Raw genomic sequence first — 27963 nt, 5'->3', positions numbered from 1 at the left:
ACACAATTCCTACTTGGAAAGCATCCATCACTGGTATCTTAAATCATGTTCCAGAAAACCAAGTTCTGCTCTTTATCACCATCAACATATCCAGCTATTTACTTTAATCAACTAACTAACAAAGGATGAAGTTCTACTCAATCTCTACTCATAAGGATATTACTTCCTAAGAGAAACGAAATTAATTTAGGGTTAGGGTTAGGGTTAGAGAAACAAATTTAGGGTTAGAAATGAATTTAGGGTTAGGGTTAGAAACGAATTTAGGGTTAGAAACAAATTTAGGATTAGGGTTAGAAATGAATTTAGAGTTAGGGTTAGAAACTATCACCTTATTCTTCCATGTCCCAACACTGAATGAAATGATTAAATATTTAGATGAAATTCCTATTTATTTCCCAAATTTCTTTGGTTTCCTTTTCTCAACGTCAGTATTTTTAGAGATATTTCCTAGCATCACTGGACTGAGTAAAGTGGAATAGAGAATGTGAGTGCCTGAAGGTCAGGGATTGCTTTGTTTTGTCTTTGTATTCCCTAGCAAAGTGTCTAACATGTATTAGGCACTATATAAATACAGTAGTTGTTGAACTGAATGTATTTTATATGTATTTAGTATAGATTAATGTTGATTAGGAGGTAGAGAGAATTTTATTCTTAAATTTAGGAGGGTCATTAACCTGCATTATAAGATTTTAGATTTAGAGCTAAGAGAGTCTAGAGGGCATTTAGTCTAAACCCTAATTTTATAGATGAAGAAACTGAAGCTTATTGAGGTTAAGTGATTTGTCCAAGATCACATAGTAAGTCACAAAAGTAGCTTTTGAATCCAGGTCCTCTATAACCTAAAGAGGTGGATTTTTATTTTATTTTGCTGAAGTAGCAAGAGATATCAGGCAGTGAGGCATCAGGAAAGATTCAAAATGTAAATTTTAGGTCTTTTACTTGAATACATAAATTAATAAATGAGAAAATATTTATTTAGAACTTACTATGTGTCATCATCTAGGTGGAGAGCTGACCCTGAAATCAGGAAGACCTGAGTTCAATTCTAGCCTCAGACACTCCTAGCTGTATGACCTTGGGCAAATTAGTTTACTCTGTTTTGCCTCAGTTTCCTCACCTGTAAAATGAGCTGTAGAAGGAAATGGCAACCCACTCTAGTATCTTTGCCAAGAAAATCCCATATAGGGTCATGAAGAGTTGGATATGCCTGAATGACTAACCAACAATATATGCCAGACACTATACTAAGTACTGGGGATAGAAATATAAGCTTTGTAAACTTTTTGGCTTGTGGAATAAAAGAGGGATAGATTTATTTTTTTCACCATTTAAAGGATTTTAAAATATCTGCCTTGAGGATTTAAGAAATAGTCACTATATTGCTCTCTCTCTACCTATGTACCTCTCTCTCTCTCTCCCTCTCTCTTTTTCTCTCTCTAAAATATGTAAAAGAAATTCAAGTTTTATATTTCAAATCAAGTATCTTCCTGGACATTAAAAATATTTTTTACATTTATTTACCTTTGTCCTTTTAGGAGTTATTTAAATAATAGCATATTTGGAAATAAGACACAGAAATATATTTTAAGTCAATCTCCTCCTTTGGCAGGCAAGGAAATATATAAAATTCATTTCCCTCCCACCCTCCTCTGTCTCTGGCAAAAAAAGTTCTGACATAGACTCTATGAAAGGGGTTATAGTGAGGGGATAATTATAATTGATAATGAGTATTTCATACTACTTAACCTTTGCCATATAATGTCTTCTCTCTCATTTAAAAGACATTCATAAACTATCATTAAATTGTTTTGAAAAGAGAATTAGAATCTTCTTGATGCCTGTAACATCTTTAAAAATGTATTTCCATCAGAACTGTGATTGACAGTTCTATTCTGATGAATGTGAATAGTAGGAATTCATTATGAAGTCAGGTGATTTAATTTTCAAGAGAATGAGAAAAAAATTTGTTGTTTTGTTTTCACAAACATAGATTTGCTATAAGACAGATTGAACTTGTCACCAACTCAAACACATCTTCCAATTTTAGAGCTGAAGGTTTGGAGTGTGGGTGAGCCTTTTAGCACTGAGATAGATGAGTCCAGCTTTCTAGCAAATGTTCTCCCTAGTTAATCTTTGTCATTCTGGTTTCCTGTGGATAGGAATAGAAGGTGAGAAAAAAAGAAGCCTGAACTCATTCAGGGAGTAACAAAGGGGTGGGAAGAAGCTGGAATGATTTTTGCTACTCTTGACATCCAGATAGGAAAAGAATTTGCTGACTTAATGTATTCACCTGATGCATGAAGAATCAGTAGGTTAATCTCAAGTGGGTCTGTACTGTATACCACTGGTTGGTTTTCTGAAATTCAAGTGTATTTCCCCCCATAATAGGCTCAAAGCCTATATTGAGAATATTCCTGTTTCCCATATTTAGTGACAAAAGTCCTCTTATCTTTGAGTGCATTCTACAAAGATTAATAGAGTTATTCGTAGACAAAGGAATTCAGAGTCAGGTATCCTTTAGAGTTTCATAATCTGCAAGCCTGGATGGAACTGAGAGAATATTTGATGATGGGCATCACTAAATCATAGAATTTTGGAGTTAAAAAGGGGACTAGAAGTGTCCACATAAAGCAAGAAATCTTAACCTTTTTGTGTCATATATAGGCCTCTTTAGAAGTATGGTAAAGTGTATAGACTCAGAATAATGTTTTATATGCATAACATGAAACTACTAGGATTTAAAAGGAAACTAGTTATAGCAATATTTAATTGTGAAAACTTAAAAAGCCAAAATTTGTTGATTATAGGTTAAGAATCCCAAATCTAGTCCAAACTCATGCAACCAAGCGACTCCTACTATAATGTACCCAACAAGTTGTTGTTCAGTTTCTGCTTGAAAACTTCCAAGGAATTTTAATCAGGGCTAATACCATTGCCATTTTTGAATCACTTTGGCAAATGGCTTACTTTTTCTGCATCTCTGTTTCATTTTCATTTTGGATTAGTGTTTTATTTATTTGTTTTATATGTAGATGGTATAATACTACTGTTTCATTTAGTCTCAGTTGATGAGCTCATAGTTTTAGCATTGTAAAGAACTTTAGAAATCATCTAGTCTCAAACTCTCATTTTACATGAGAAGAAAAAAGGTTAAGTGACCTTCTCTCTAGTTACACAGAAATTCAAACCCAGGTCCTCTGAACTTTTCATCTTTGATATTGTTAACTTGCTTTTCTTCCTTCTTTTTAAAAAAATAGATTAACCAGTACTTTATCTTCTTCATTTTTTTCAAAGTACCAGCTTCTGGTCTTATTTATTAATTCTTCTTTCACTTTCACTTTTATTAATTCCTCCTTTAATTTTTAGGGTTTCTAATTTAGTTTTTATCTGGTGATTTTTAATTTGTTCTCTTTATAGTTTTTTAATTTGCATGCCCAATTCATTGCCTTCTTCCCTCTCTGATTTGTTAATATATACACTCAGGGATATAAATTTCCCCCTGAGTACTGCTTTGGATACATCAATTGTTGAGTACTACTATTTCCTCATTGTCTACACTGCCTTTTATCAGGATGTAATTACCTTCCCTATCTCTTTTTTTTTAGACCCTTAACTTCGGTGTATTGTCTCATAGGTGGAAGAGTGGTAAGGGTGGGCAATGGGGGTCAAGTGACTTGCCCAGGGTCACACAGCTGGGAAGTGGCTGAGGCCGGGTTTGAACCTAGGACCTCCTGTCTCTAGGCCTGACTCTCACTCCACTGAGCTACCCAGCTGCCCCTCTTCCCTATCTCTTTTAATGAGATATATTTTTACTGACTTTGTCAGGTATCTTGATTGAGACTCCTGTCTTCTTTTTCTCAGTTGTTGCTCAATAGATTTTGCTCCTGCATCTTAACTTTACCTTGTGTATGTCTACCTGCCTCATGTGTGTTTCTTATAGACAACATGGTAGGATTTTGGTTTCTAATACATTCTGTTAATTGCTTCCGTTTTATGGTTGAGTTCATCCCATTCACATTCAAAGTTATGATTAACACCTATGTATTCCCCATCATTTTGGTTCCTCCTCTTTGTCCTGTCCTTTCTTCTTTTTCTATTTCCTTCTATATCAGTGTTTTCCTTTTAATCAGTCTCCCTAATGCCCACTTTTATATTACTTCCCTTCCCACCTCCTCCCTTTTTATTCCCTTCTTATTTTTCTTTAGAGTCTATTAAATTCCCTCCCCCATCTTTTTCCTTTCCTTTTGGTAATCCCTGCCCCTGTCCCCTCCATTTTTCCCTCTCAACTTCCCTTTAGGGTAAGACAGAATTTGGTACCCCAATGGATCTAGATGCTCTTCCCTCTTAGAGTTGATTCCATTGAGAGTAAGGTTTAAGTATTACCTATTAGCACTCTATCACTCTCTTCCTCTACTTCTTATAATAGTATTCTTCTTCTCCCCTCTTCCCCCCATGCACTTTTTTATGTGGTATAATTTATCCTATTTTTCTTAATTCCTTCAAGTTTCTCTTCTATTCCCTTATCCCATTTATTTTTTTACATATCATCTTAAACCACTTATTACCCCAACCACTACTTATGAATAATTTTTCTAACAACTACGATAGTGAATACAGTTTTTGAAAGCTACAAATATCATCTTTCCACATAGGAATATAAAAAATTTGACCTTACAGAAGCTCTTAAAAGAATTTTTTCTTTTCCTTCTCTTCCTTGTTTACCTTTTCATGCTTCTTTTGAATTTTGTATTTGAACATCAAATTTTCTTTATGAATACTTAGAAATCTTCTATTTTGTTAAATGTCCATACTTTCCCCTGGAAGTATATAGTCAGTTTTGATGGGTAGGTTATATTTGGTTATAGACCCGATTCTCTTGCCTTTCTGAATATCATATTCTATGCCTTGAGGTCCTTTAGTGTGGAAGCTGCCAGATCCTGTGTGATCCTGATTGGTGCTCCTTGATATCTGAATTGTGAGTGGCTTCTTGCAACATTTTCTCCTTAGTTTGGAAGCTCTTGAATTTAGCAATTGCATTGTTTGGGGTTGTCTTTTGAGGACTTAATGTAGAAGGTGATCTATGGACTCTGTCAATGTCTATTTTGCCCTCTTGTTCAAGAATATTAGGGTAGTTTTCTTGGATAATTTCTTATAGTATGATGTCAAGATTTCTGTTTATTTCTAGGTTTTCAGGTAGGCCTATGATTCTCAAATCATCTCTCCTAGACTTGTTTTCCAAGTCAATTGTCTTCTCAATTAGATATTTCATGTTTCCTTCTAATTTGTCATCCTTTTGACTTTGTTTTATTAATTCCTGCTGTCTTGTGAGATCATTAGCTTCTACTTGCACAATTCTAGTCTTTAAAGACTAGTTTTTATCTATGGTCTTTTGATTTTCCTTTTTGGTTCAGTCTGTCCTGCTTTTCATGACTTCTAGCAAGTCAATTCTGGTCTCCAATTTGTTCATCATTTCATTTGATTTCTGGGCTTCTTTTTCCAAGCGAGAGATTCTGTATTTTAAACTGCCATTTTCTTTTTGAACTATTTCCCACTTGCCAAGTTTGTTCTATCTTTCATACTTGATTCTCCACCTCCATTCTGATTTCTTGGAGGGCTTGTGATCAATTTTTATTTTATTTTATTTTTTTGTAAAGTTTGGTTGTGCTTGCTTGTTCTCCTCTGCTGTCTCCTCTGTTGATTGCTGGTTTTTCTACATAGAATTTATCCAGGGTGAATGATTTTTATTATTCTTTTTTGGTTGTTGTAGATTATAGTTCTTAGGTATTGGTAGCCATTGCTGTGTTAGTTTCTTCTTCCTTTCCCAGTCAGAAATCTGAGTAAAGAGGGTAGACAGGTCTCTGTGTATGGAGCTACAGAGCAGTTTTTGCCCTGAGGCTATTTTTTAGACTCTGCTGCATCTGCTGTGGGTAGCCCCTCTCTGCTCTATCTCTGCACCCAAGCTCCTCACTCCTCAGTCTCCTGGGATCCCAAGTCTCGCTGCTCTCAGGATTAAGTCTGCGGTGCCCTCAGCCAGCCCCTGAGAACTTAGAGTTTGCTCCGAGTTCACTCTGTCTCTGGCACTTTAGGTGGAATGGAGAAGGGGTGATCAGCTTGCACTTTTGTAGGAGTAATTTTATCCCCTTATACTATGGAAATGCACAAACCCTGACTACTTTCAAGGGTGTGCTCTATATTAGAGACCTTTCACTCCTCTGGTTTTGGTTTTGTCCCTTTGAGGCATTTTATATTGTTTGGTGGTGAGAAGAAGACCCTTGCTTCTACTCTCTGGCCATTTTAGCCTGGAAGTCCTCCATGGTCCTCTGACTTAACTTTTTCCATTGCATCTCAATTTTTAAACAATTTTTATGGGAAATTGACTTACTAAAGGAGTTCTCTTTCAGGTCTTACATAATAATAGGTTTTATCATATAATAATGAGATATTTACCTAGGAAAAGGGCATGGAGATTTCTGTCTTTATCAACTTTAATTATCAAGATTAGGAATATTCCAGAAGTTATAAAGGGATTATCTGAATTTTTTTTTAGGGCTAGTTATACATATTCCTTATGCAGTGTACAAATTTATATTTTGTCAGGCTGTAAAGAGAAAAAGAATACTTGACCAGTGCATAAATGCTTTTTTGTTCCTACACCATACTGGTTATTCTACATAGGAATATTCTAGTAGGTACTCTTCATATGAATGATCACATTTAAATATTTCTTTATCTCATAAGATGTTATAAAAGAAAATTCATCTCCTTTCTTGTAATTCAAGGTATCATTTCATATAGAACCGAAAGCTCTGATGACCATAAGCTTGAGTAGGCAGAGAGAATTAATATCTGTGCTTTGGTTCCTATTTTAAATTTGTATTACAATTAAAAGAATTTTTTTCAGACTGTGGGCTTATGGGTGCGTGCAAATTTGTATATCTATATTAAAGCGATTGAGATAAAAAGTAAAAAAAAAATGAAACATGCTTTGCTCTTAAGCAGCTTATATTCCATGTCTCTGGATCACAATCATACAATCCTCTGCAGAGTCCATACACAAAACTTTTTTTTCCATTTATTTTTATTATAAAAATAGTTTTCCATGTTTACATATTTCGTTTTATTTCCCTCCCCTCTTTCTTTCCCCCTCCCAGATTCAATAAGCACTTCCAATGGGTTATACATATGTTATCAGTTATACCTATTTATATCATTTTTTTAATAGAGCAATCCTTTAAAACCAAAACCCCCAATCATATGTCCATATAAGCAAATGATAAGTCATTTGTTTTTCTTCTGTGTTTCTATACCCACAGTTCTTTATTTTGATGTGGATAACATTCTTTCTCATAATTCTCTTGGGATTGTCTTGTATTAGCAGAGTCCATTATATTGGATAATTCCACAATGTTCACTTTCTGTGTATAATGTTCTCTTGGTTCTGCATCAGTTCCTGGAGGTTCTTCCAGTTTATCATACAACAGACTTCTCTAGTTTGGCAGGACCTTCCAAAGCCTGCTTTCTGATGAGGTAAATTTTCAAGAACCTAGGATACCTAGGGTCTCCTCTGTAACATAAAGTAATATAAGAGTAGGATTTTCACTTCATATAAAACAAAGGACATATTTTTTAATAACTGCTGAAGTACTTAATGCTTTTTTTCATCCATTGAGTTCTTCTCCTTAGAACATGACCTCTTGTTATAGAAGAGATTACTTTCATGTATGGGTTGAATTAGATAGCTTCTAAAGTCTCTTTCAACTCTCATTGTCTGTCATTCTATAAATCTGTTATTTTGATTCTTGATACTATTGGATTTGTCCTAGAATCATAGAACCTTAGAGTCTGAAGCTCTAAAAGGTCATCATTGACAACCAAGACCATAGGAAGATCTCTTTTCTATAGATGTCCTGAAAAACTTCAAGCTCTTTAGCTCCCAGAGCTGTCCCTTCCAAGTTTGGATATCTCTAACTGTTTCAAAGCTCTACAAAGTCAAAATCTGCCTCTTTGCAACTACCATGAACTGCTCTTAGCTTTGACCTCTGGGAAGTCTTATCTATATCCTTCAGATATATGAAAACAACCATCTTGTCCCCCTATCAAGCTTTTTCTTGTCTAAGTTAAATATCTGCTTTCTTTTAACCATAACACATGTAACATGATTTTGAATCCCTTCAATATCCTTTTCAATATCTCCCACCTTTGTGAATGAGGCAGACTTGAGAATTTTACAATTTGAAAATTGGTGTATATTCAGAAGCTTCATTATTAAGACCAACTAATTTAATCTTCCTTTTTTATCATTTTGAAACTTTCTAGGATATTTACCCCTGAAAACACAAGTGTCTAACACTTTGGGTCCTGGTTTACCCTTATAATAAGTAAATAAATCTTTACATTTTGAGGGATACAACTCTTTTACCTTAAATATTAAATCAATATTTGCTTTTACCCTTTGGATTCAAAGATATTATTTGAACCCACCCCTTTTGTTTTAAAGCCTTCCCAACCTTAAACAATCACCAAGAGATAAAAGTCTATCTGATTTTTAAAGATCCCAAGAGAAAGAAATTGCACTGTTCTTTCAGCATTGTTATGGTTGGTTAGTTTCGCCCATTCTAAGACTGTCTATTCTCAAGTAAAAACAGAATTTCAGATTGCTCTATCTGAACAAAGAGTGTGTTAACCAAGTCTTATGCCAGAATGCCACCTAAAGTCATATTGCTCATCTGGGACATCATCTTTCATTAGCTGCTCCTCCTCCACCTGAATGATTGACTTTATGTGCCCCTCTTTCTCTAATTGGGTCAGAATCTTAGGCACTGGTGAAAGGAACATGTATCTATCTTTATCCTTGCCCACTCTGCTCCCCTCAGAGCATCTCAAATAGCCTAGTTGCATCTATGTGGAGCCAGAAGGAGTCAGATTTGACCTGAGTTAGTCTGCTTGCTAAATGAGAGATAATCATATATGAGAACTGTCTTAAGACTAGGCTAATTAAGGATAGATCTCAGAATCTTCTTATGAGTGGAAGCAATGACATATTTGATGTAGCAAAGATATACATGATAACAATAATTAGCAATAGCCTTGTTCCCATTTTCTGAAGTCAGATTAATGGGCAGGCACTGTTTCAACTAGGCTTTGTTGGAGATCAAGCCACTTGCCTAGTTTCTCTCTCTCTTACACACTCTCTCTCTCTCTCTCTCTCTCTCTCTCTCTCTCTCTCACACACACACACACACACACACGCACACGCACACGCACACGCACACGCACACATACTTAGAACTGATAATTATCAGTATTGATTGAGGAGAGGGGGTACTCTCCTTTCAGAACTTGAAAATAATTGTCATGTTCCTCCTGAATTTTCTGTTTTTCAAGTTAAAGATCCATATTTCCTTCTATTTGTCTTTAATATAATATGCAATCAAAGCTCTTTATCATCTTTATTGTCTCCTTCTGGATCATCTCTAGACTATCCATATTCTTCCTAAAATCTGGTAATCAGACCCTACCACAATATATTAGCTATGGCTAACTCTGACAGAATATGTTGGAAACTTAAGTTCTTTAGATCATATCACAATTTGGAATCAAGAATGTGCATGCATAGTGAATATATCACTTAACCAAAGTAAAAAAAGTAAAGAGAACTCTTTCTGTACCTTATATACTTACACATTCATCTACTCCATATTCTATTAACATTCTCCAGAAGTTAAGATGATAGTTATACCTCAAAGTCATATTTGCCATCTAAAAACTCTGTGTTGTCTATCCAAAGTCACCTCTATTGCCAACTTGCATACCCTTCAAATTACTAAAAGGTAATTTTCTGGTTGACTGAAGTTAGAGATTTTTAAAAAATCAATGAAGTTGATGATACAAATGGAGTAAAGAACATGATTATCATACTACTTGTCATAAAAAGATGATGATTCAAGTTCATCCTTGAATGAAGGAAATTCTGGCTTTGATTCTGTCCAGTAAAGTCTTCTTCAGATATCTCATCATGATATAGAAGTCACTCTTGAAGGTTATGCTAAAGGAGCACAAGCTCTGATAGATGCTGCTTAGAGGGAAGGGTTTTGATTATTGGCTCAATCATGGGCTGTTATCTAAGGACCAGCTCAGCAGAGAACAAAGATGCTCTTTACCATGTTGGCCACAGCATAATGGATTTTTGGTCATGGTGATTCTTGAAGATTCTACCAAGTTGTAGAAGATAGGTTTTGTAAGGATGGGATTTGTTCAAGGGGGATGGGACAAAAAGAGCCAGAGAAGAAGTGGCTGACAGTTGGTGACAGTTGGTGACAGTTAAGACCAGAGGGAATTCTGGTAGATTGTCAGGAGGAGGAAGAAAAGGAGAAGGCCTTCCGGCAGGAGGACTATGAGGAGAGAGGAGGAGGACATCTCAGCTCAACTCCAGGCCAGAAGGCTTCCTGAGGATCTTTCTTTGGACCTTGAAGCCCTGATTCCCTGGTCAAAGATTCCATCACTTATCACCCAGCAAGACTTCAACAATCGAGTTAGTTAAGTTTTTGGACTCCATTTTGGGAGCGATCTCTTAGACTCTTCCCCCCCTTACCTAACCTTGCTGAGAGACCCTTTTCAGTCTAACTTACAATTATAGAAAAGGATAGAAATAGAAACAGAAGAAGGGACAAGAGGGGAGATGCTTAGGTGTGGGAACCCCAAAGGTTCCCACCTGAGTGATGGACCCCATAGAAATAGAGAAGAGGGCACCCCAAAATCCCTCTGCCCTTTGCCCTTTTCCCCAATCCCTGAATTGTGATCAATAAAAGCCATTCATTAGCCCCACAGCATTCCAGAGTGCCTGAGAGACAATGAGGGGGAGGGGAATCATCAGCTTGGTCTGGCTGCCTCCATCTTGGAGCCTGACCCCCTGCTGTGAAATTGACTGATCTTGGGGGAGGCTTGTGTGAACCCTGCCCTCATTCAGAATCAGATTGGGGTACCCCATACCTTGCCCCCAACTCCTGTGGGGTGGCATGACCATCCAGGTCACCCATTTTGGGGTGACACCCCCTTAAAGTCTCCTAGTATATATTTGGCAGGAGGGGAGAGCTAGAAGAGTGTCTCATCTCATAGACTTTATCTCTCTCCCCTCTCTATCATAACTTTGGTTACTGGCTCTTTTTATTATTATAGTTTTGGAGGGAGTTTTTCTCATCAATTAAATCAGTGATCCTGGATGCATCAAGGCATTTTTGGTCCTCTAACTCTTGACTTAAAACTTTGAATTTGAAACATTCTTCTTTGCTTAGCTATTAGATTTGCTACCTTTCTACTTGTAACCTTTTTTTTTGTAGGGTACTAGGTGGTACAATGAATAGAGGACTGACCTTGGATTCATGAAGACCTGAGTTCAGTTCTAGCCTCTTGACATTTAATATATTAGCCATGCAACTCTGGAAAAATCACTTAATGTCTAACTACCTCAGTTTTTTTTCATCTTCAGAATGAGGATAATAATAGCACTTATTTCCCAGGATGGTTTTGAGAATAAGAAATACTTGTAAAGTACTATAAAAATCTTAAAAGCATTATATAAATGCTAGTTATTATTGTTATAATAAAACACAACAGCAATTATTATTAGTAGTAGTATTAGTATTACTGTGTGATATATGTCCTTTTTGATTCTAGAGACTATGTAGGTCCTTAACTATGACACCTTTCTATTAATTTTGTTTTTTTTAAATTTTAAAAAAAATTTTTTTTAAACCCTTGTACTTCGGTGTATTGTCTCATAGGTGGAAGATTGGTAAGGGTGGGCAATGGGGGTCAAGTGACTTGCCCAGGGTCACACAGCTGGGAAGTGGCTGAGGCCGGGTTTTGAACCTAGGACCTCCTGTCTCTAGGCCTGACTCTCACTCCACTGAGCTACCCATCTGCCCCTCTATTAGTTTTTGATATTATCTTTGGTCCTGAAACCTTCACTGGCTAGTGGTGAGATGACAGTAATACTAATGAAGGTTGGATGCTCTTTTATCTGTTTCCACAGCTCTTCCTATTGATCAGAATGGAGAAGGATGCACTGTTTTATGCTATATGTCTAGTAGAACATTTTAATGTGGATGTATACTGTTAAAATGCAGAAATTCATGAGAAAAAAAGAAAAATGACAAAAACCTGATCCATATTTCATGGAAAATATGATTCCACACTTTAATCTCTGTTCTCCTTCTGAAAACTTTTACCTCGGCAGAGCCTAAGAGAAGGGGTCTGTGAAATTATTTTGTGAGTGATAATTTCCAAAATAGTCAGAATGCTATTATTAACCACATAATACAAAACTGACACATTCAAGGTCCCAGGAGGCATATGTGAAAGGGAATTTCTTTATCTTAACTTAATCGAGTACTTTGGAGTACATTTAACTCAGTCAGGAGCTTGTGAATATTTTTTTATAAGAGTTCACACCCAAGAGGATGGGAGGTGGATCCCACAGACACTGCCCTCTGGGCAGTGCTAGGCAATTTGGGAGGCTGTGATTGGTTCCTGTGAAGTGGGAGAGAGACAGGAAGTGTCATGGAAAAAGGACTATAAAAGACAAGACTGAAAAGAATATTCATTCATTCCTTGGCTTTTTGAGGAGGAGACTCTTCTGGGTAAGAAGGATTCTGCATGATTCTGTGATGTAGGCTTTCTGGGCAGATGTCTGGAACTGAAGGAAGAGGCTTACACTGGTGAGACCCATATTGAAGAGCTATCAGACTTCCACATGGAGTTTGGGACCTGTAGGAGCTTTTGTCAGAGTTGTACTGAATTTCTTCAGATCTTCAGATCTAAATATCTCCAGATATTTAGCTAGGAAATATTTTCTACTTCCATCTTACATTTCTCTCTTTTGCTGTATTTATATTATATTAAATTATTAAGAACTACTAACAGCTTTTTTTGCCTTAAGTTAATTATTTTTACAAATGGCAACTACAACAATCCTCATTTATAACTCTCATATTGAGTCAAATCTAATTTTAATTCTTACACATAGAATATAGCTTTTAGCCCAATTGCCAGGGCTATATGAATAGCCCCAGTATCCAGATAATCAGCAGAGCCACAAAAGTTGATATGGACCTTTAGAATTGTGCCCACTCATAGAAGTACTTCCTGAAAGGGATAAGTCTTGATGATATTTGCTATGATATTTTAGTGGATCTCTATTCTCATCAAAATGGCTATTCCCTTCAATGATGCTGATTGCATTCTACCATTCTCTCTCACCCTTTGTATGTTCTTCTCTATTATCCTATGTGTAGATCCTCTACCCTTCTTACTTAGGATCTTCCTTAAGTTCCTCTGATACCCCAAGGATACTGATGGAGCACAGGGGCTGCCCATTGACTATCTTTCATTCTTACTTTATGACTGATTAAGTGATTTATCTTTCTGATGTCATCTTTTACACTGTTTATTTTGTGTGATTATTTGTTGGTGATGCCTTATGGCCTACTCATGTCCATCATTTGTCTCCCCATTATCTTTTGGGTGAACCACAAATTTTGATTCCATGGTATTCCATGATTTGTACTCATTCAACATGACCAGATGAATATTGCTGTTAAAAGTATGTAACTGAGGGGGCAGCTGGGTAGCTCAGTGGATTGAGAGCCAGGCCTAGAGACAGGAAGTCCTAGGCTCAAATCCGGCCTCAGACACTTCCCAGCTGTGTGACCCTGGGCAAGTCACTTGACCCCTATTGCCTTCCTTTACCACTCTTCCACCTATGAGTCAATGCACAGAAGTTAAGGGTTTAAAATTTTAAAAAAAAGTATGTAACTGAATTTAAAAAAGTTTCAGGTTATTAAAAGTTCTGCACAGGTTCCCGAAGGCAAACCACCCTACTCTTTTATTCATTTCTAATTCTGATCCTGGCTTATTCTTTATGAACATTGTCTTTCTATTATAAATGCTCTTCCGAAATAATTCTATGGGTTGTTCATCCATCTCATGTGTAGATCATACTCTGGAAAATAGAGATTTTCATCCACTTGGTTTTCCTAGGGTAGATATTAAGGTTATCTAATTTTGAATATTCCTGGGTCTCATTTAGGGGGGTTCTGAGGTTCTCAAAGGCTTTATATAGTCAGCACAGTGCCATACATAAACTGAAACACACAGAGGATCCTTTAGAGGGTTACCTTCTTACATTGGTACTCTGCATTGTACATGCTTCAAAGTGTTGAAACACATTTTGGAGAGCATAATTTCAATTGATATTAATAATGAGAAGTAGCTAGACTCTGACATATTTTAAAATAATAATTATAGGTTTGTCTAAAAATGTATGCATGATTTCAAGAAATCATGTGTGATTTTCATCTGTCCTTGTTGGGGAATCTTTTGAAAAGTAATAGTTTGTTCTATTCAATTTCAAGAATCTATGATTAAAATCCCTTTGAATTATATTAGCCTCTATGTCTAGTCCTGAGAGTATAAATGAGTGGAAGCCAAAATAAAATTGATTCTACATATCCTGGCAAATTAAAGCTCATTACTGACTTTGGATTGTATTTTTTTTTATCTTGGAAAGGGTAATTTACACAATGGTCCGGGGGAGTTCTGAAGCAGTAAGACCATACAGTCCATTGTATTAAAAATGTGATTAGGGACCTTTAATTCCTCTGAAGCCTAAAATGAAAGTTATTCTGCTCTCTCATGTTGACACATACTTGATTCCTAAATTATTGACTGCATTCATGCTATTAAGAAGCTGCTTTTGTTATTTATTATTTATGTAGCACCAGACATGTATATGATATTTCACAGCTGTTGAGGTCTCTAAAGACCTGACAATCAAAGAATGGTGATATATTAACCTCGACCACTTAAGCCCTCCTCCCCCAAAACAAACAAAGAAACACACCCCTTGCTTTATCACAGAAAGAGAATGATTTCCCCCTTCAAAACCACATACATGACAATTTGAACAATTGTATATATCATTAAAGGAAAAGAATATTGAATTTGATTAGAGATATTTGCTATCAGCACAAAATGCCAAAACAATACCATTCTTAATTTAAAAAAGTAAAGCAGTGAGTGTTTTCTTTCATATTGGAGAGATTTTTCTCATGCTTTTCATTGCCATCTCTCTGAGAAGGCCACAAGCAGATTTGTTTGAAAGACATTTTGCAGTCAATGTCCTCTTTTAGGAGAGGCAGAGCACCAGGGGGTTGGAGGAGGCAACATTTGAAGCCATAAGAAAATTACATTTTGAAAAAGTCATTTGATTCCTACAGCAGTGCTGCCCTGTTACTTGCATTCTCGAGGCAGCGAATGGATTTTATTGGAATACCATCCACGTGCAGCCTGCTGCTAAGAATAAAAAGGCACTTTCTGGTAACTATGCAATGTGGAGGGAAAAGATTTGGCAAGGCATTGAAATGGTGACAATAGCAGATCTTAGTGTGTGTAGCTGAACATATGGTAAGCTTCAGAGAAGAAACAAGTGACTTTGTGTGGATGACATCCTTAAAAAAATCTTTATTTCAGTTGGCAGGGAAAAACCAATGGGAACATCTGCAACAGCTAGCCAACAGGAAGAAAAGGCCAGAGAATCTGGGAACCAAGCAGAAGCAGCATCTCAGTACATGGCCCATAGCCCATCCTACTCTCTGGCCTCAAGTAAGTTACAATTAATACTGGTTCATAATCAGATGCCTTGCTATTTGGTAGTTTTTTCCACCTGAATAGAGGATTACCTGCTGGGAAATACAAGGAGGGAGGACATCTTTACATGTTAATTCTGGTTATTTTTTATCTGCATTGAGACTCCTTTGTGGCAAACCACAGGGAACACATGGAATGATTTTCTGGGAAGATGACATTTTACCACACGAAAGTCCTTTCGAAATATTATCATTTCTTTTTTGGAGTCCTTGTATTTTACAATTTATCTCTCTCACTCTATGGAATTCAATATTAATTTATTTACTATGACTCCTTCCTTCCTTCCTTCCTTCCTTCCTTCCTTCCTTCCTTCCTTCCCTTTCTCTTTTGTTTCTATTCTAAGACAGAGGAGCAGAAAGGACTAGTTAATCAGGCTTTATTGACTTGCCCAGGATCACATAGCTAGGAAGCGTCTGAGGTCAGATTTGAAACCAGGTCTTCCAAATTCTAGACTTAGAGTTATATCCACTGTGCTACCAATCTGCTCAATATACTCTTTCAAGTGTACTACTTTTGATAATTATTATATAATACCCTAAAACAGTTTGCTATTATTAAATGATTTGGTTTGAAAAAACCAGCCATCCTCCAAATAATAACTGACATAGGTCAACTAGTCAATCAACCAGCATATATTAAGGACTTGCTATGTGCCAGACACAGTGCTAAGTTATAGGGATTCAAAGAAAGGCAAAAGACAGTCCTACTTCCAAAGAACTCACAGCCTCATGTCAGAGACCACATGCAGACAACCATATAGACAAATGAGATTTCTCCAAGATAAATGGGAGACAGTGAAGAGAGGGAAGGTGTTAGCATTAAAGGGGACTGGAAATGGCTTCTTGCAGAAGGTGTGGCTTTAGCTGAGGCTTGAAGGAAGCTGGGGAGTAGAGGTAAGGATGGAGAGAATTCCATATATGGGGGACAACTGAGGAAAATGCTCATTTGGGAGATGGAGTGTCATGTGTGAGGAATAGTAAGGAAGCCAGTGTCACTGTATTGTAGAGCAGAGTAGGCAAGTGTGGTGTAAGAATACTGGAAAGGTAGGAAGGAGACAAGTTATGGAGCCCTTTATAGCCCAACGGATGATTTTAAATTTTCTTCTGGGGACAAAAGGGAGCCAGTGGAGTTGATTGAATTAGAGAGGTGACATTGTCAGACTTGTATTTCAGGGAGATCAATTTGGCATTGCATAGATAGAAGTGGGGAGACACTTGAAACAAGGAGAACAACCAGATGGTTATTGCAGTAGTCAAGGTGTGAGGTACTGAGGGATTGTACCAGGGTGGTAGTAATGTCGGAGGAGAGAAAGGAAAATATACAAGAAATGTAATGAAGCTTACTCATGACACAGTGGAGAAGAACATTAGGTTTGGGGTCAGGAAGATCTGAGTTCAATTCCAACCTTTATATTTACTATATGTGTGACCTTCAGCAAGTCATTTAACCTCTAGTTGCCTCATCTATAAAATGAGGATATTAATAGCACCTACCACCCGGGGTTGTTGTGAGGACCAAATGAAATAAATGCTTAGTGTAGTGCTTGGTAAATAATTGGCTCTATATAAATGCATATTCTATTTTCCCATTCCCCTTTCCGTCAATGTAGAAATAACAGTATTTTGCAATTGATTTGATATGGATCGGGATGAGATAGAATAAAGAGTCAAGGATGAGATCTGGGTTATGGGCTTGGGTGACATTAATGGCAAAGTGAAGAAGAGGCAAGAATTTGAGAATAAAACTAATGAGTTCAGTTTTGGAATACTGGATTTAAGATCATTAAGAGACAAGTTAGTTTGAGTTGCCCAAGAGACAGTTGGACAGCAAGATCAGAGGTCAGGAAAAAAGTTAAGGTTGAATCAATAAATTTGAGAATCACAACATTAAGATGGTAGTTGAATCTATGGGAGGTCATGAGTTTGTTAAATGAAATCATATGAAGAAAGAAGAGAAGAAAACCCAGAACAGTGCTTTGATGACAGCCACAGTTACCAGACATGACCTGGAAGAAAATCCTGGAAAGTGAGGACAGGTAGGCAGAGGATGAGAGAAAAGTATCACAAAAATGTAGAGCAGAGTTGTATCTGAAGGAGAAGAGAGTGGCCAATGCTATCAAAGACTATTGAGAAGTCCGGAAGGATGAAGATTGAGGAAAGACTATTAGATTTGGTAATTAGGACATCATGAATAACTTCAAAGAGAAAAATTTCAGTTGAGTAATGAACTTGGAAGCCAGATTACAGAGAGTTAAGAAGAGAACAAGAGGTAAGGATGTGGGAGTATGGAGGGCAGACTATCTTCTTAAGAAGATTAGACACAAAATTGAGAAGGGAGTTTGACTGAGGGGATAGGAATAAGGGAGCAGTCTGTGGAGGACAAAGAATGGATTTTGAGTACAGTGAATAAGGGGTTCAGAATCACTGGAATGAGAAGGAATAATGGGTTTGGAGTTTGCTAATCATCATTGGTGAATGAATTTAGGTAAGTTATCCTTTTCCATATATGTTCAGCCTAGGAATGCAATCAGCCCAGGGCTTTTGGCAGCAGTGTGTAGGAAAGCATTTATTTTGTTCTAGGCACTTGCTACATGCTTCTAGAGCTAGTTAGTGCTACATAAAATCCTTTTTTCTTATGTGAGGACCATTACAACTCTGTGCATTTGGTATTACTATCTCCATTTTACAAATGAAGAGGCTGAGGCACAGTGAAGTTAATAAATTTTCCCATGGGCACATAGCCCATAAGTATTGCTTTCCTGACCCTGGATCCAACATTCTATTCACTATGTCAGGTCTCCGAAAAAGAAAACAAACCCTAAAGCAATCTTGAAATTTGCTTCCTCTTACTAATGGAGAGACTAAAGCAGATACTGCAAAAATCAAATAAATAGATTTGAGAATCACTGGCAAAAGATGAAAGTTAAATCCATGGGAGGTAATGAGTTCATTAAATGAAATTGTATGAAGGAAGAAGAGGACCCAGAACAGAGCTTTGGAGACAGCCATAGCTAGCAGACATGACTATATGAAGATTCTAGATGCCAGAGTCCTTAATTTCCAGTCTCCACTGCAAACAACTGGACCACATCTTGCTTTTACATGTATTATATTATAAGACGTGGTATCTAAAATGTTCAGATTGAGTCTTATGGAGCAGAATGATAGCATCTCAGAGAGTTTTGTACTTTATGCCAAGAAATAAATAAATTATTTCATGTTTCCCCAGATAAAATTCAAAATATTCTTTCAAAACTTGTGATCCTCTAAGTTAGGAATTCCTAATCTGGGGTACAAGGAGCCCCAAAGAATCTACGAATAGATTTCAGATGATTTAAGAACTTGGATGGGAAAGAGAATCATATTTTTCTTACTTCTAAGTAAAATTTAGTATTTTCTTCAACTACTTAAAAGCATTTTATTCCGAGAGTACGTGCCCTTCACCAAACTACCCAGAGCATCTGTGTCACAAGAAAGATGAGGAATTCCTGCTCTAGGCAATGTTTTCATGTTTGTACGATACAGATACTATAAAGACATTCACTGGGAAGCTTGAACATCTGTGTGGAATCATCTCTTCCATCAATGGCAAGAGAAATCCATTTTTGTTGTGTTGAACAGTCTTGGAACTGCACCCCACCCAGGTCCACTGAAGGCTTTCAGAAAATGGAGTGAGAACAAGTAGAGTATTTCTCAGCCTTTCACAGAAGTCATGAAGTATTGAAGCTCCAATTCATTTGGGTAACCCAAAGTAAGTGTAGGATCTTACTGAGAACAGCAGGCTTGGTTGAAATCACTTAAGAATGGACACCTTTCATAAAAAAGACTTTTATGCTTTATTAAAGTTTGTCAGCTGTGACAAACACTATTTCAAATATATTTCTGGCCTGGCCTGTGCAAGGAATGGAGAAGGTAATGTTTTTGGTGAGGTAAGCCAAGTCGTTTCTGAAAACAATCAATTTAGGCCTCATGACGAATGTAAGTCTTTTCAAATTAGTGCTTTTACAAAGAGCACAAATTCTAGAAGCTCAGGGGAGAGCATGAGTCATAAGTCCAATGGAAAATGACTTCAAGCAGGTTCTTTGTGATTGCTTAATGGCTCTATGCTAGAAGGACACTGGGAATTGAAGTCAAAGAGAGTAGAGAGACAGGCTGAGTATTCAACGTGTCTAAGAATGTTAATGGACATCATTTAAGGAAAATAGTTTTGAGGCAAATTTATTTTCCTTAAAATTTTTATTCCTTAAAAATCCTTTTGAGGAAAATAATTTTTTTGTTCTTTGGATGATCACTAATAAACATTTCACATCTAGCCACGACATGGTATAGTAGTTAGCTAGCCTGGAGACAGGAAGACATGGATGGGTTCCAGTTCTGTTTTTGAGACCTATTGACTATGAGACCCTCGGCTATTTTTTTAACTCTTACCTTCCAACTCAGGATCAATAATATGTGTTGGTTCCAAGGGAGAATAATGGTAAGAACTCGGCAATGGGAATGAAGGTTAAGTGACTTGCCTAGGGACATACAACTAGGAAGCATCTGTGGTCAAGTTTGAACCCAGGACCTCCCATCTCTAGCCTTGGCTTTCAATCCACTGAACCTCCCTTGAGCAAATTATTTGACTTCTCAGTGATCTAGACAACTCCCCAAGACTCTAAGTTGTACAAAGGATATCTATATTGGCAGAAGGACTTCCTAGGAGGTGGGATATGCTTGTGATAGTGGTGATTGGGAAGTGTGGTTTATACCAAAGATATCACAAAATCAGTTAAAAAAAATCTAGCAATTCCTGAAGGAATAGAGGATTATGCTGAAAGGTCCATTCATTAAAGTTCTTTTCTTTCATTTAAAAAAATCCTTTTTTTGGTCACATTTTGAGTTCTGAGTCATCTCCTCTTCCCCTCCCCGAGATTGACACTTTAAATATGTATATACATGTGTGCATGTACATGTATATATGACTATATGTAGATAAGTGCGTCATATTGTATATATATCAATGATGTCTTAATTGCCAAATCTAATGATCTTTTCTCAGTCTTCATCCTTTTTGACCTCTGCAGCCTTGGCTAGTGTTGCATCACTCTCTTCTTCAGATACATCCCTTCTCGCTAGGTTTTTGTGACCCTGCTTTCTCCTTATCTTCTTTCTACCTGTCTGACATCCTCATTTTCTCCTCATTTTCTTTTCCAGGATATTCCTCCAAGTCAGGTTGGCTCACGGTGGCTATCCCTAAAGCTCTGTCCTGGCCTCTCTTCTCTTTTTCCTCTATACCAGTGATGGGCAAACTATGGCTCGTGGCCCAGATGGGGCCCCCTGAAATGTTCTATCCTGGGTCTTGGGACATTATTCCTAATCTGACGAATACAGTGAGTAGGATACAATACAATGAAACTTCGAAAGAGTTGCCTTTGAAACAGACTGACAGATGAGCATTTCCTTTCCTTTGGCCCCCTCTTTAAAAAGTTTGCCCATCATTGCTCTATACTGTTTCATTTGGTGAACTCATTACCTACCATGGATTCAATTATCATCTTCATAAACACACTCACCGTACAATACTTTGGCATATCAGTTCTTTCTCTGGAGGTGGATAGCATTTCCTTTCATAAATCCTCTGTGGTTGATTTGAATGAGGTTATTAATCAGAATATCTTAGTCCTTGAATAATATTGCTGTTACTTTATTCCGTGGTTCCCAAACTTTTTTGGCCTACTGCCCCCTTTCCAGAAAAAAATATTACTTAGACCCCTGGAAATTAATTTTTTTTAAAATTTTAATAGCAATTAATAGGAAAGATAAATGCCCCTGTGGCCATCACCACTTCCCTGGATCGCTGCAGCACCCACCAGGGGGCGGTAGCACCCACTTTGGGAATCACTGCTTTATATAATGTTATCCTGGTTTTTCTCATTTCACTCTGCAAAAATTCTTTTCTTCAGGATCAAAATTTTGAATCTTGAGACTAGCAATTGTAGGTAAAATGAAATCACTCATAGAGAATGTTGAGGCAGTGAAATAGCATGAAAAATACTGAGTTAGAAGTTAGGTGCAGTGAATTCTAGTCTAGAGTCTGCTTCTATCTTTCTTTTGGCAAGTCACTTACCATTCCTTTGCATTATGCCTTGCATAGAATAGATGCTTCGTTTTTGTTAAATGGATGAGTGGACCACATTTTCTTCTTCGGTAAAATAAAGGGGTTGGTTGAATAACCTCCAACATCCTTTTTAGCTAAATTTTTTTCTGCTTCTCTAACCAAAAATGCTTTTAAAGAGCTTGGCAAAGTAGAAATGTTTACCTTTAGTCATCCACATTAACTCATTCCAAAATATGGGTACATATAACAAAAGTATTTACATCTATACCATATTGAATTTTTGCCCAAGCCATTGGTTTCTTAAGAATCTATACATGGCATTTTAGAAAGGAAATATCTTGTTTGCATGAGTAACCTTTTTTTCTTGCTCAAAACCCTTTTTTTTTTGTTTAGGGTTGATTGGCGTTCTCACACTTAAAACAACTTAAACCATCTTTGTTGCCTATCTCTCTGTTACTTCTATATTCATTTCCTGCCTCTAAGCTAGCTTCCCCTTGTCCACCTCTTCTTCCTTGCTGCTCCTCCAGTGATCCTATGAACCCCCAGAAGAATTTTCCCCATCCTCCCTTTCTTATCTGCTAGATGACTAATTCTTAGGTGTACCAGTGATATTTGGCAGCATGAGGGAATGGTTTGGGGGGATTATTTCATAGGATAACAGAGTCTATTATCACAAATTTAGAGCTGGAATTGTCCTCAGTGACTTTCTAGTCCAGTCACTTCATTTTTCAGAGGTTAAATGATGCGGCCAAAGTTACCCAGATAATAATATACACAGAGCTAAGATTTGAACCCAGGGGATATAAGAGGAAGGGAACTGTTCTTACACACAGCTATATCCATCAAGATATAGATGAGTTGTACCACATATGCATTATAGGATACTGACCTGAAAGAGAGTTTAGAGCTCTAGCTTCATTATCTTGATGTTCAATTGTTCCAGTCATGCCTGACTCTTCTTGACCCCATTTGGGGTTTTTCTTGGTAGAGATATTGGAGTAGTTTGTCATTTTCTTCTCCAATACATTTGACAGATGAAGAAATGGTAGAAAACAGGGTGAAATGACTTGCCCAGAGTCACACAGCTTGTTAGTGTCTGGAACCACTTTCAAATTCATGAAGATATGTCTTCCTGACTCCAGGCCCAGCACTCTACTCCCTATGCCACTTAGCTGCCCCCATTATCTTAAAGAGGAGAGTATGAGGCCCAAATAAATGATTTACTTAAAGTCACAGTAAATAAGAGTTGAGATTCAAAGCCAGGTCCCCTGATTCCAAATTAGGTGATCTTTTCACTGCATTGTGAGTACAGAGAAAACCAAGGAAGATGTGCAAGGTAGAAGGGCTATAGATAAAAGCCTAACAGTCCCTTTCCTTTAAGAAGATTATATTTTAATGAAGGAGAACAATATTTAAGCAAATGCAAAATATATACAATCATTGTAAAGTTATGGGAGGCACAAACAGTTTTGGGAGTCAGGAAGGGTTTCTTGTGAAAACTAGTGCCTAGGCAATGCTTTGAAGAGAATTAGGAGTTCTTAAAGGTCAGATGTGGGGAGGGAAAACATTCTAGGCATGGAGAACAACCTAAGAATGGAGACAGGAAATGGAATGTCATGTGAGGAAATTGGTGAATAGATCTTTTTGGCTGGAATGTAGAGACTGAAAAAGAGTAATATGGAATAAATCTAGAAAAATAGGCTGGAGCTATTATGATGAAGGGCTTTGAATTTCAAATATGGACTTTGTATTTTTTTCCTTAAGGCAATAGGGAGTTATTAAATCTTCTTGAGTAAGGGAATAAAGGGAATGGCATGGTGGCACTATAGCTAGAATATTGTATCCACTTGTGAGTGACAGTTTAAGAGAGACACTGATAATAGAGAGAGTATTCAGAGGAGCATGATCAGTAAGGTGAGGATTTGGAAATCATACCATGTGAAAAAAGGCTCTGTTTGGAGAAGTAGGGAAATATGGTAGCTGTCCTCAATAGTTAAGATATGATCATGTGGATAGGGGATTAGACTCATCTTTATAGTTGCAGAGATAAGAATTAGGACCATTGGATGGGAGCTGCAGGGAGGTAGATTTTCAATGAACATAAAGGAATAATTTTTTAATGATTTGAACTATGAAATAATAAAGTACATTATCTCTTGAGGTCCTAGTTTTCTCCCATTGCAAATATTCAAGGAGACACAGTATGACGAATTGCCAGGGATTTTGTAGAAAAGATACTTAAATTGGAAAGAAAGATTAATCAGACAACTTCTAAGGTCCCTTTGTGTACTTGGATTCTAAGAAACATACTTTAGGAAACTGTACTTTTATTAGTGTGAGTATTCTGGATACAGGAAATGACTTCAATATTTCTGTGACTTAGTAGAAGGTTTTCAAAAGTTTTTGAGGACAGAAAAAATTCATTACCTTTTTGCCATCTTTTAATAAGTCTATCCCAAGTTGGCTGGAATGGTCCCTAGACAAGAGTCTGTCATTGGACCTGGATTCAAAGGCTTCCCTTTTTAGCAGGATTGTTCAGAGCTTATGCTCAGCTGGCCTTGCCTTTGGGAACTCAGGATTAAATCTATTCCATGATAAGACATCAGGGTAGGACCTTATTCTTTTACATGGTGACCTTAGAAAATCCAGTGATATTATGATTCCCTGGTAGTCCAGTACACTGACATTATTTGTAGGGAATGTGAAAATTAATTATTTGATGCTTTAAATTTATATAAATATATATCTAGAAAAATTGTCTTTCATAAGGAAAAGAACATTTTATTCACTTATTTTTCAGTACTGTCCAATTCTTCATGACCTGATTTGGGGTTTTCTTGGCAAAGATGCTAGAGTGGTTTCCCATTTCCTTTTCCAGCTCATTTTACAGATGAGAATTTCAGGCAAACAGGGTGAAGTGACTTCCCCAGAGCTACATAGCTAGTAAGTGTCTGATGCCAGATTTGAACTCAAGAAGACGAGTCTTCTTGACTCCAGGCCTGGCACTCTATTCACTGTGCCACCAAAGTGTTCCCTGTAGAACACCAGATGAAATTAAACGACATGGATAACTTGCTTGCATTTGCCATATATTTCTTTGATTGACATTTAGTTGATGACTTAATTTTCTATAACTCAGTCTGGTTATCTTGCAAAGTGCATATATTATAGTCTCTATCTCCTGTTTTACAAGAATGTGAGGATTTAAAACTCTTCAGGCACTTAGAAAAGGAAGCTATGCATATTATTCAATCACTAATTCAACCCTTATTTATTGCAGGACTGCTCTGTGTAAGTAAGGCATTGCACTAGGTACTACAGGGGATATAGAAACACAATTTCTGCTCTCCAAGAACTAATCTAAAGGCAGCCTTGTGCTCAGAGTGGGATAGTGCCATTGGAGGGATGCAAATCAAGTGCTATGAGTATTTGGAGCAAGGAAATATCACATTTGATTGAAGGGGACCAAGAAAAGGCTTTGTGAAGGTGGTGAATGTGAAATGAACTCTGAAGGCTTTGTAGTATTTAGACAAGCAGAGGTGGGCAGGGGAATGGGGAGTGCCTTCCAAATGGGGGAAACTAAGTGGGAAGGAGTAAGAGAGGAACCCAAAGAAGCAGAAAATCACAGAACTTCTTAGAGAATTCACTGGTAGTAGTCATAATGTGTGCTATGGGTTAGGGAAAAGTAGGAAATATGGCTGAAAGATTAGATTTTGTCCAGATCATAAAAAATTTTGGATTTACTCTGTTAGGCAGTGGGATAGATGCCACTGAAGGCTTCTGGGGAGTACGACAGCATAATCAGGGCTAAGCTTTACAAGATTAACCTGTCAGCATGATGTCAGATGAAAGGGAAGAAGGCAAAGAGACCAGTTAGGAGGTAATTGCCATAATCCAGGCAAGAAGTAATGAGGGCCTGGGCTAGAGCAAGTGAAGAAAGAAAGGAGGGTATAAATCGGAGAGACGAATGCATTTAGGAGGCAGTTGAGTAGTGCAGGAGATCGAGTGCTGGACCTGTAGTTAGAAAGACGAGTTCAAAACCTTCTTCAGACACTCACAGGCAATGTTATTTCAGACAAATCATTAAATCTCTCTCAGTTTCAATTTTCTCATTTGTTACATAGCCTCTATCTTACAAGGTTATTGCAACACTCAAATGAGATCTTATTTATAAAATGTATTGGAAACCTAAAATGCTATTTAAATGCTAGCTATTATTCACTATTTATTTGTTAATAGAGTCTTCAAATATTGATGGAGTTTGTCACTATATTTGATGTCTTTTTTATTCAGAATTCTTTTTTCCTTTAGTTTTTAAATCTTAAAAGGGAATGAATTGGTTTGTATGACACTATACTTTAAGCTTTTGCATCTGAACAAACTAGTTGAATTAGAAAGCACTGTGTGTGTGAGTGTTTGGGACTCAGGGATTCTTAGAGCTGTAAGAGACCTTAGGGATCATCTAGCACAACTTTTTTATTTTTATATATGAGATGCTTGTCTTTTGAGGTGACCATCATTGAGATGAGAGTCATTTGCCCAAAATAATGCAATGGGTAGTAGCATCAACAAAAGCAAGACCTTGATTCCTAGTCTACTGTTTTTTTAAAAACCCTTACTTTCTGTATTAGAATCCACACTGGTTATTGGTTCTAAGGCAGAAGATGGTAAGCGCTAGACAATGGAGGTTAATTGACTTGCCCAGGGTCACACAGCTAGGAAGTGTCTGAGGACAGATTTGAACTCAGCACCTCCCATTTCTAGGCTTTGCCCTACTGTTTTTACTAATATAAATTGCTGCCTCTTATGTGTATGACTACTATAGCTCTGGCATTCAGAAGACTGATTTGGTCCATTTTGAATAGTTTTGCTATGATAAGCCAGTTTTCAGTTTAATTTAATTTATTGATTTCCAGGTTGATTGGCATTTATTAACCACTGATATAGAAAGACAAAAACAAATCAGTCCCTGCTCTCAGAGATTAAACATTACTGGGTCAGGGGTACAGAATAAAACAAACAGGATATTTTCTAGAGGAATAGTGATAAGAAGTGGAAAAATGAAGATATGCTTTATATAGGAGGGAAGCACTTGACCTGACTCTTGAAAGAACCCAAGAACTCTAAGAGTTTGAGGAAGGAAGGAATGGGTGTCAGAAACAGGTGATAGCCTACACAGTAGCATGGGATGGGAGACTAGTGTGGGCAACAACGAGGAGGAGGATTTATGTCTAATAGAGAGTCAATGAAAAGGATTAGTAAGAAATACATCTGGAAAGATGGGAGTCAGATTGGGGAGGATTTCAAATGCCAATCTGAGGCTTCTGTATTTTATTTTAGGGGCAAAAGAGGACTACTGAATTTTTGAGCAGAAGGATAACCTAGTCAGATTTGTATTTTGGGAATACTAACCAAAAACTGTGGAACATGAATTAATAGTAAGAATAAAAATGATTGTTAACATTTATATAGCGTTGACTACTTGCCAGATACTGTTATTAATTATTGCCATTTAATCCTCACAATGACTTTGAGAGGTAGGTGCTATTATTATGCCCATTTTATGAAAGAGAAAATGGAGGCAAATAGAGGCTAAGGGACTTGTCTAGGATCAAATAGCTAATAAGTATGTGAGATTGGATTTGAACTCCATTCTTCCTGATGAGAAGCCTCTACTTTCTAATTTAGCTGCATTAGAAAGAAGGGAGACCAGCAGCAAGGAGAACAAAAAGACAATGGCAAAAGTTTTCATATAAAAAAGAATTATGATTTGTATTTTCTTTGAGCCATTCAGATGATAAGAAAAATATCATCTGTAAATGTGAAAGTTGAACAAGATGGCTTCTAGGGTTCCTTCCAGATCTAAAACTCTCATCTGATGTTCATAAAAAGTAAAAAAAAATTGGGCAATGTGAATCTCACAATTTCTTTTCATTTCATTTTTCAAAAGATGGTAGATGGGGTCTAGGTTTTGCTTTCGATGAAACTATAATATAAAAGAATCACAGCCAATTTTGACCTGGACCCTACCTTTATTAATGTAACCCAAGATTGCACTAGCTTCTTTAGCAGTCATATCATATTATGGTCTCATATTAAATTTCTTATTAATATTCTACCCATGATCCAAGGACCAGTTTACATACTACCTTCTCCATG

At 37.0% G+C, this 27963-nt stretch overlaps 1 protein-coding gene across 1 annotated transcript in view; it reads left to right on the top strand.

Moving 5' to 3' along the window:
• The window catches only part of RP1 (RP1 axonemal microtubule associated), a 330542-nt gene that overhangs the window by 98063 nt on the left and 204516 nt on the right, over window positions 1-27963 (top strand). The window contains exon 15 of the mRNA XM_044682704.1: window positions 15529-15660. Coding sequence (XP_044538639.1) covers window positions 15529-15660 — 132 coding nt within the window. The remainder of the gene's footprint in view (window positions 1-15528; window positions 15661-27963) is intronic.

This window comes from Gracilinanus agilis, chromosome 1 (genome assembly GCF_016433145.1).
Source record: "Gracilinanus agilis isolate LMUSP501 chromosome 1, AgileGrace, whole genome shotgun sequence".
In the NCBI taxonomy this organism is placed as follows: Eukaryota; Metazoa; Chordata; class Mammalia; order Didelphimorphia; family Didelphidae; genus Gracilinanus; species Gracilinanus agilis.
Note: the sequence above shows the minus strand (reverse complement) of the source record. Positions and strands in the feature narration are given on the sequence as shown.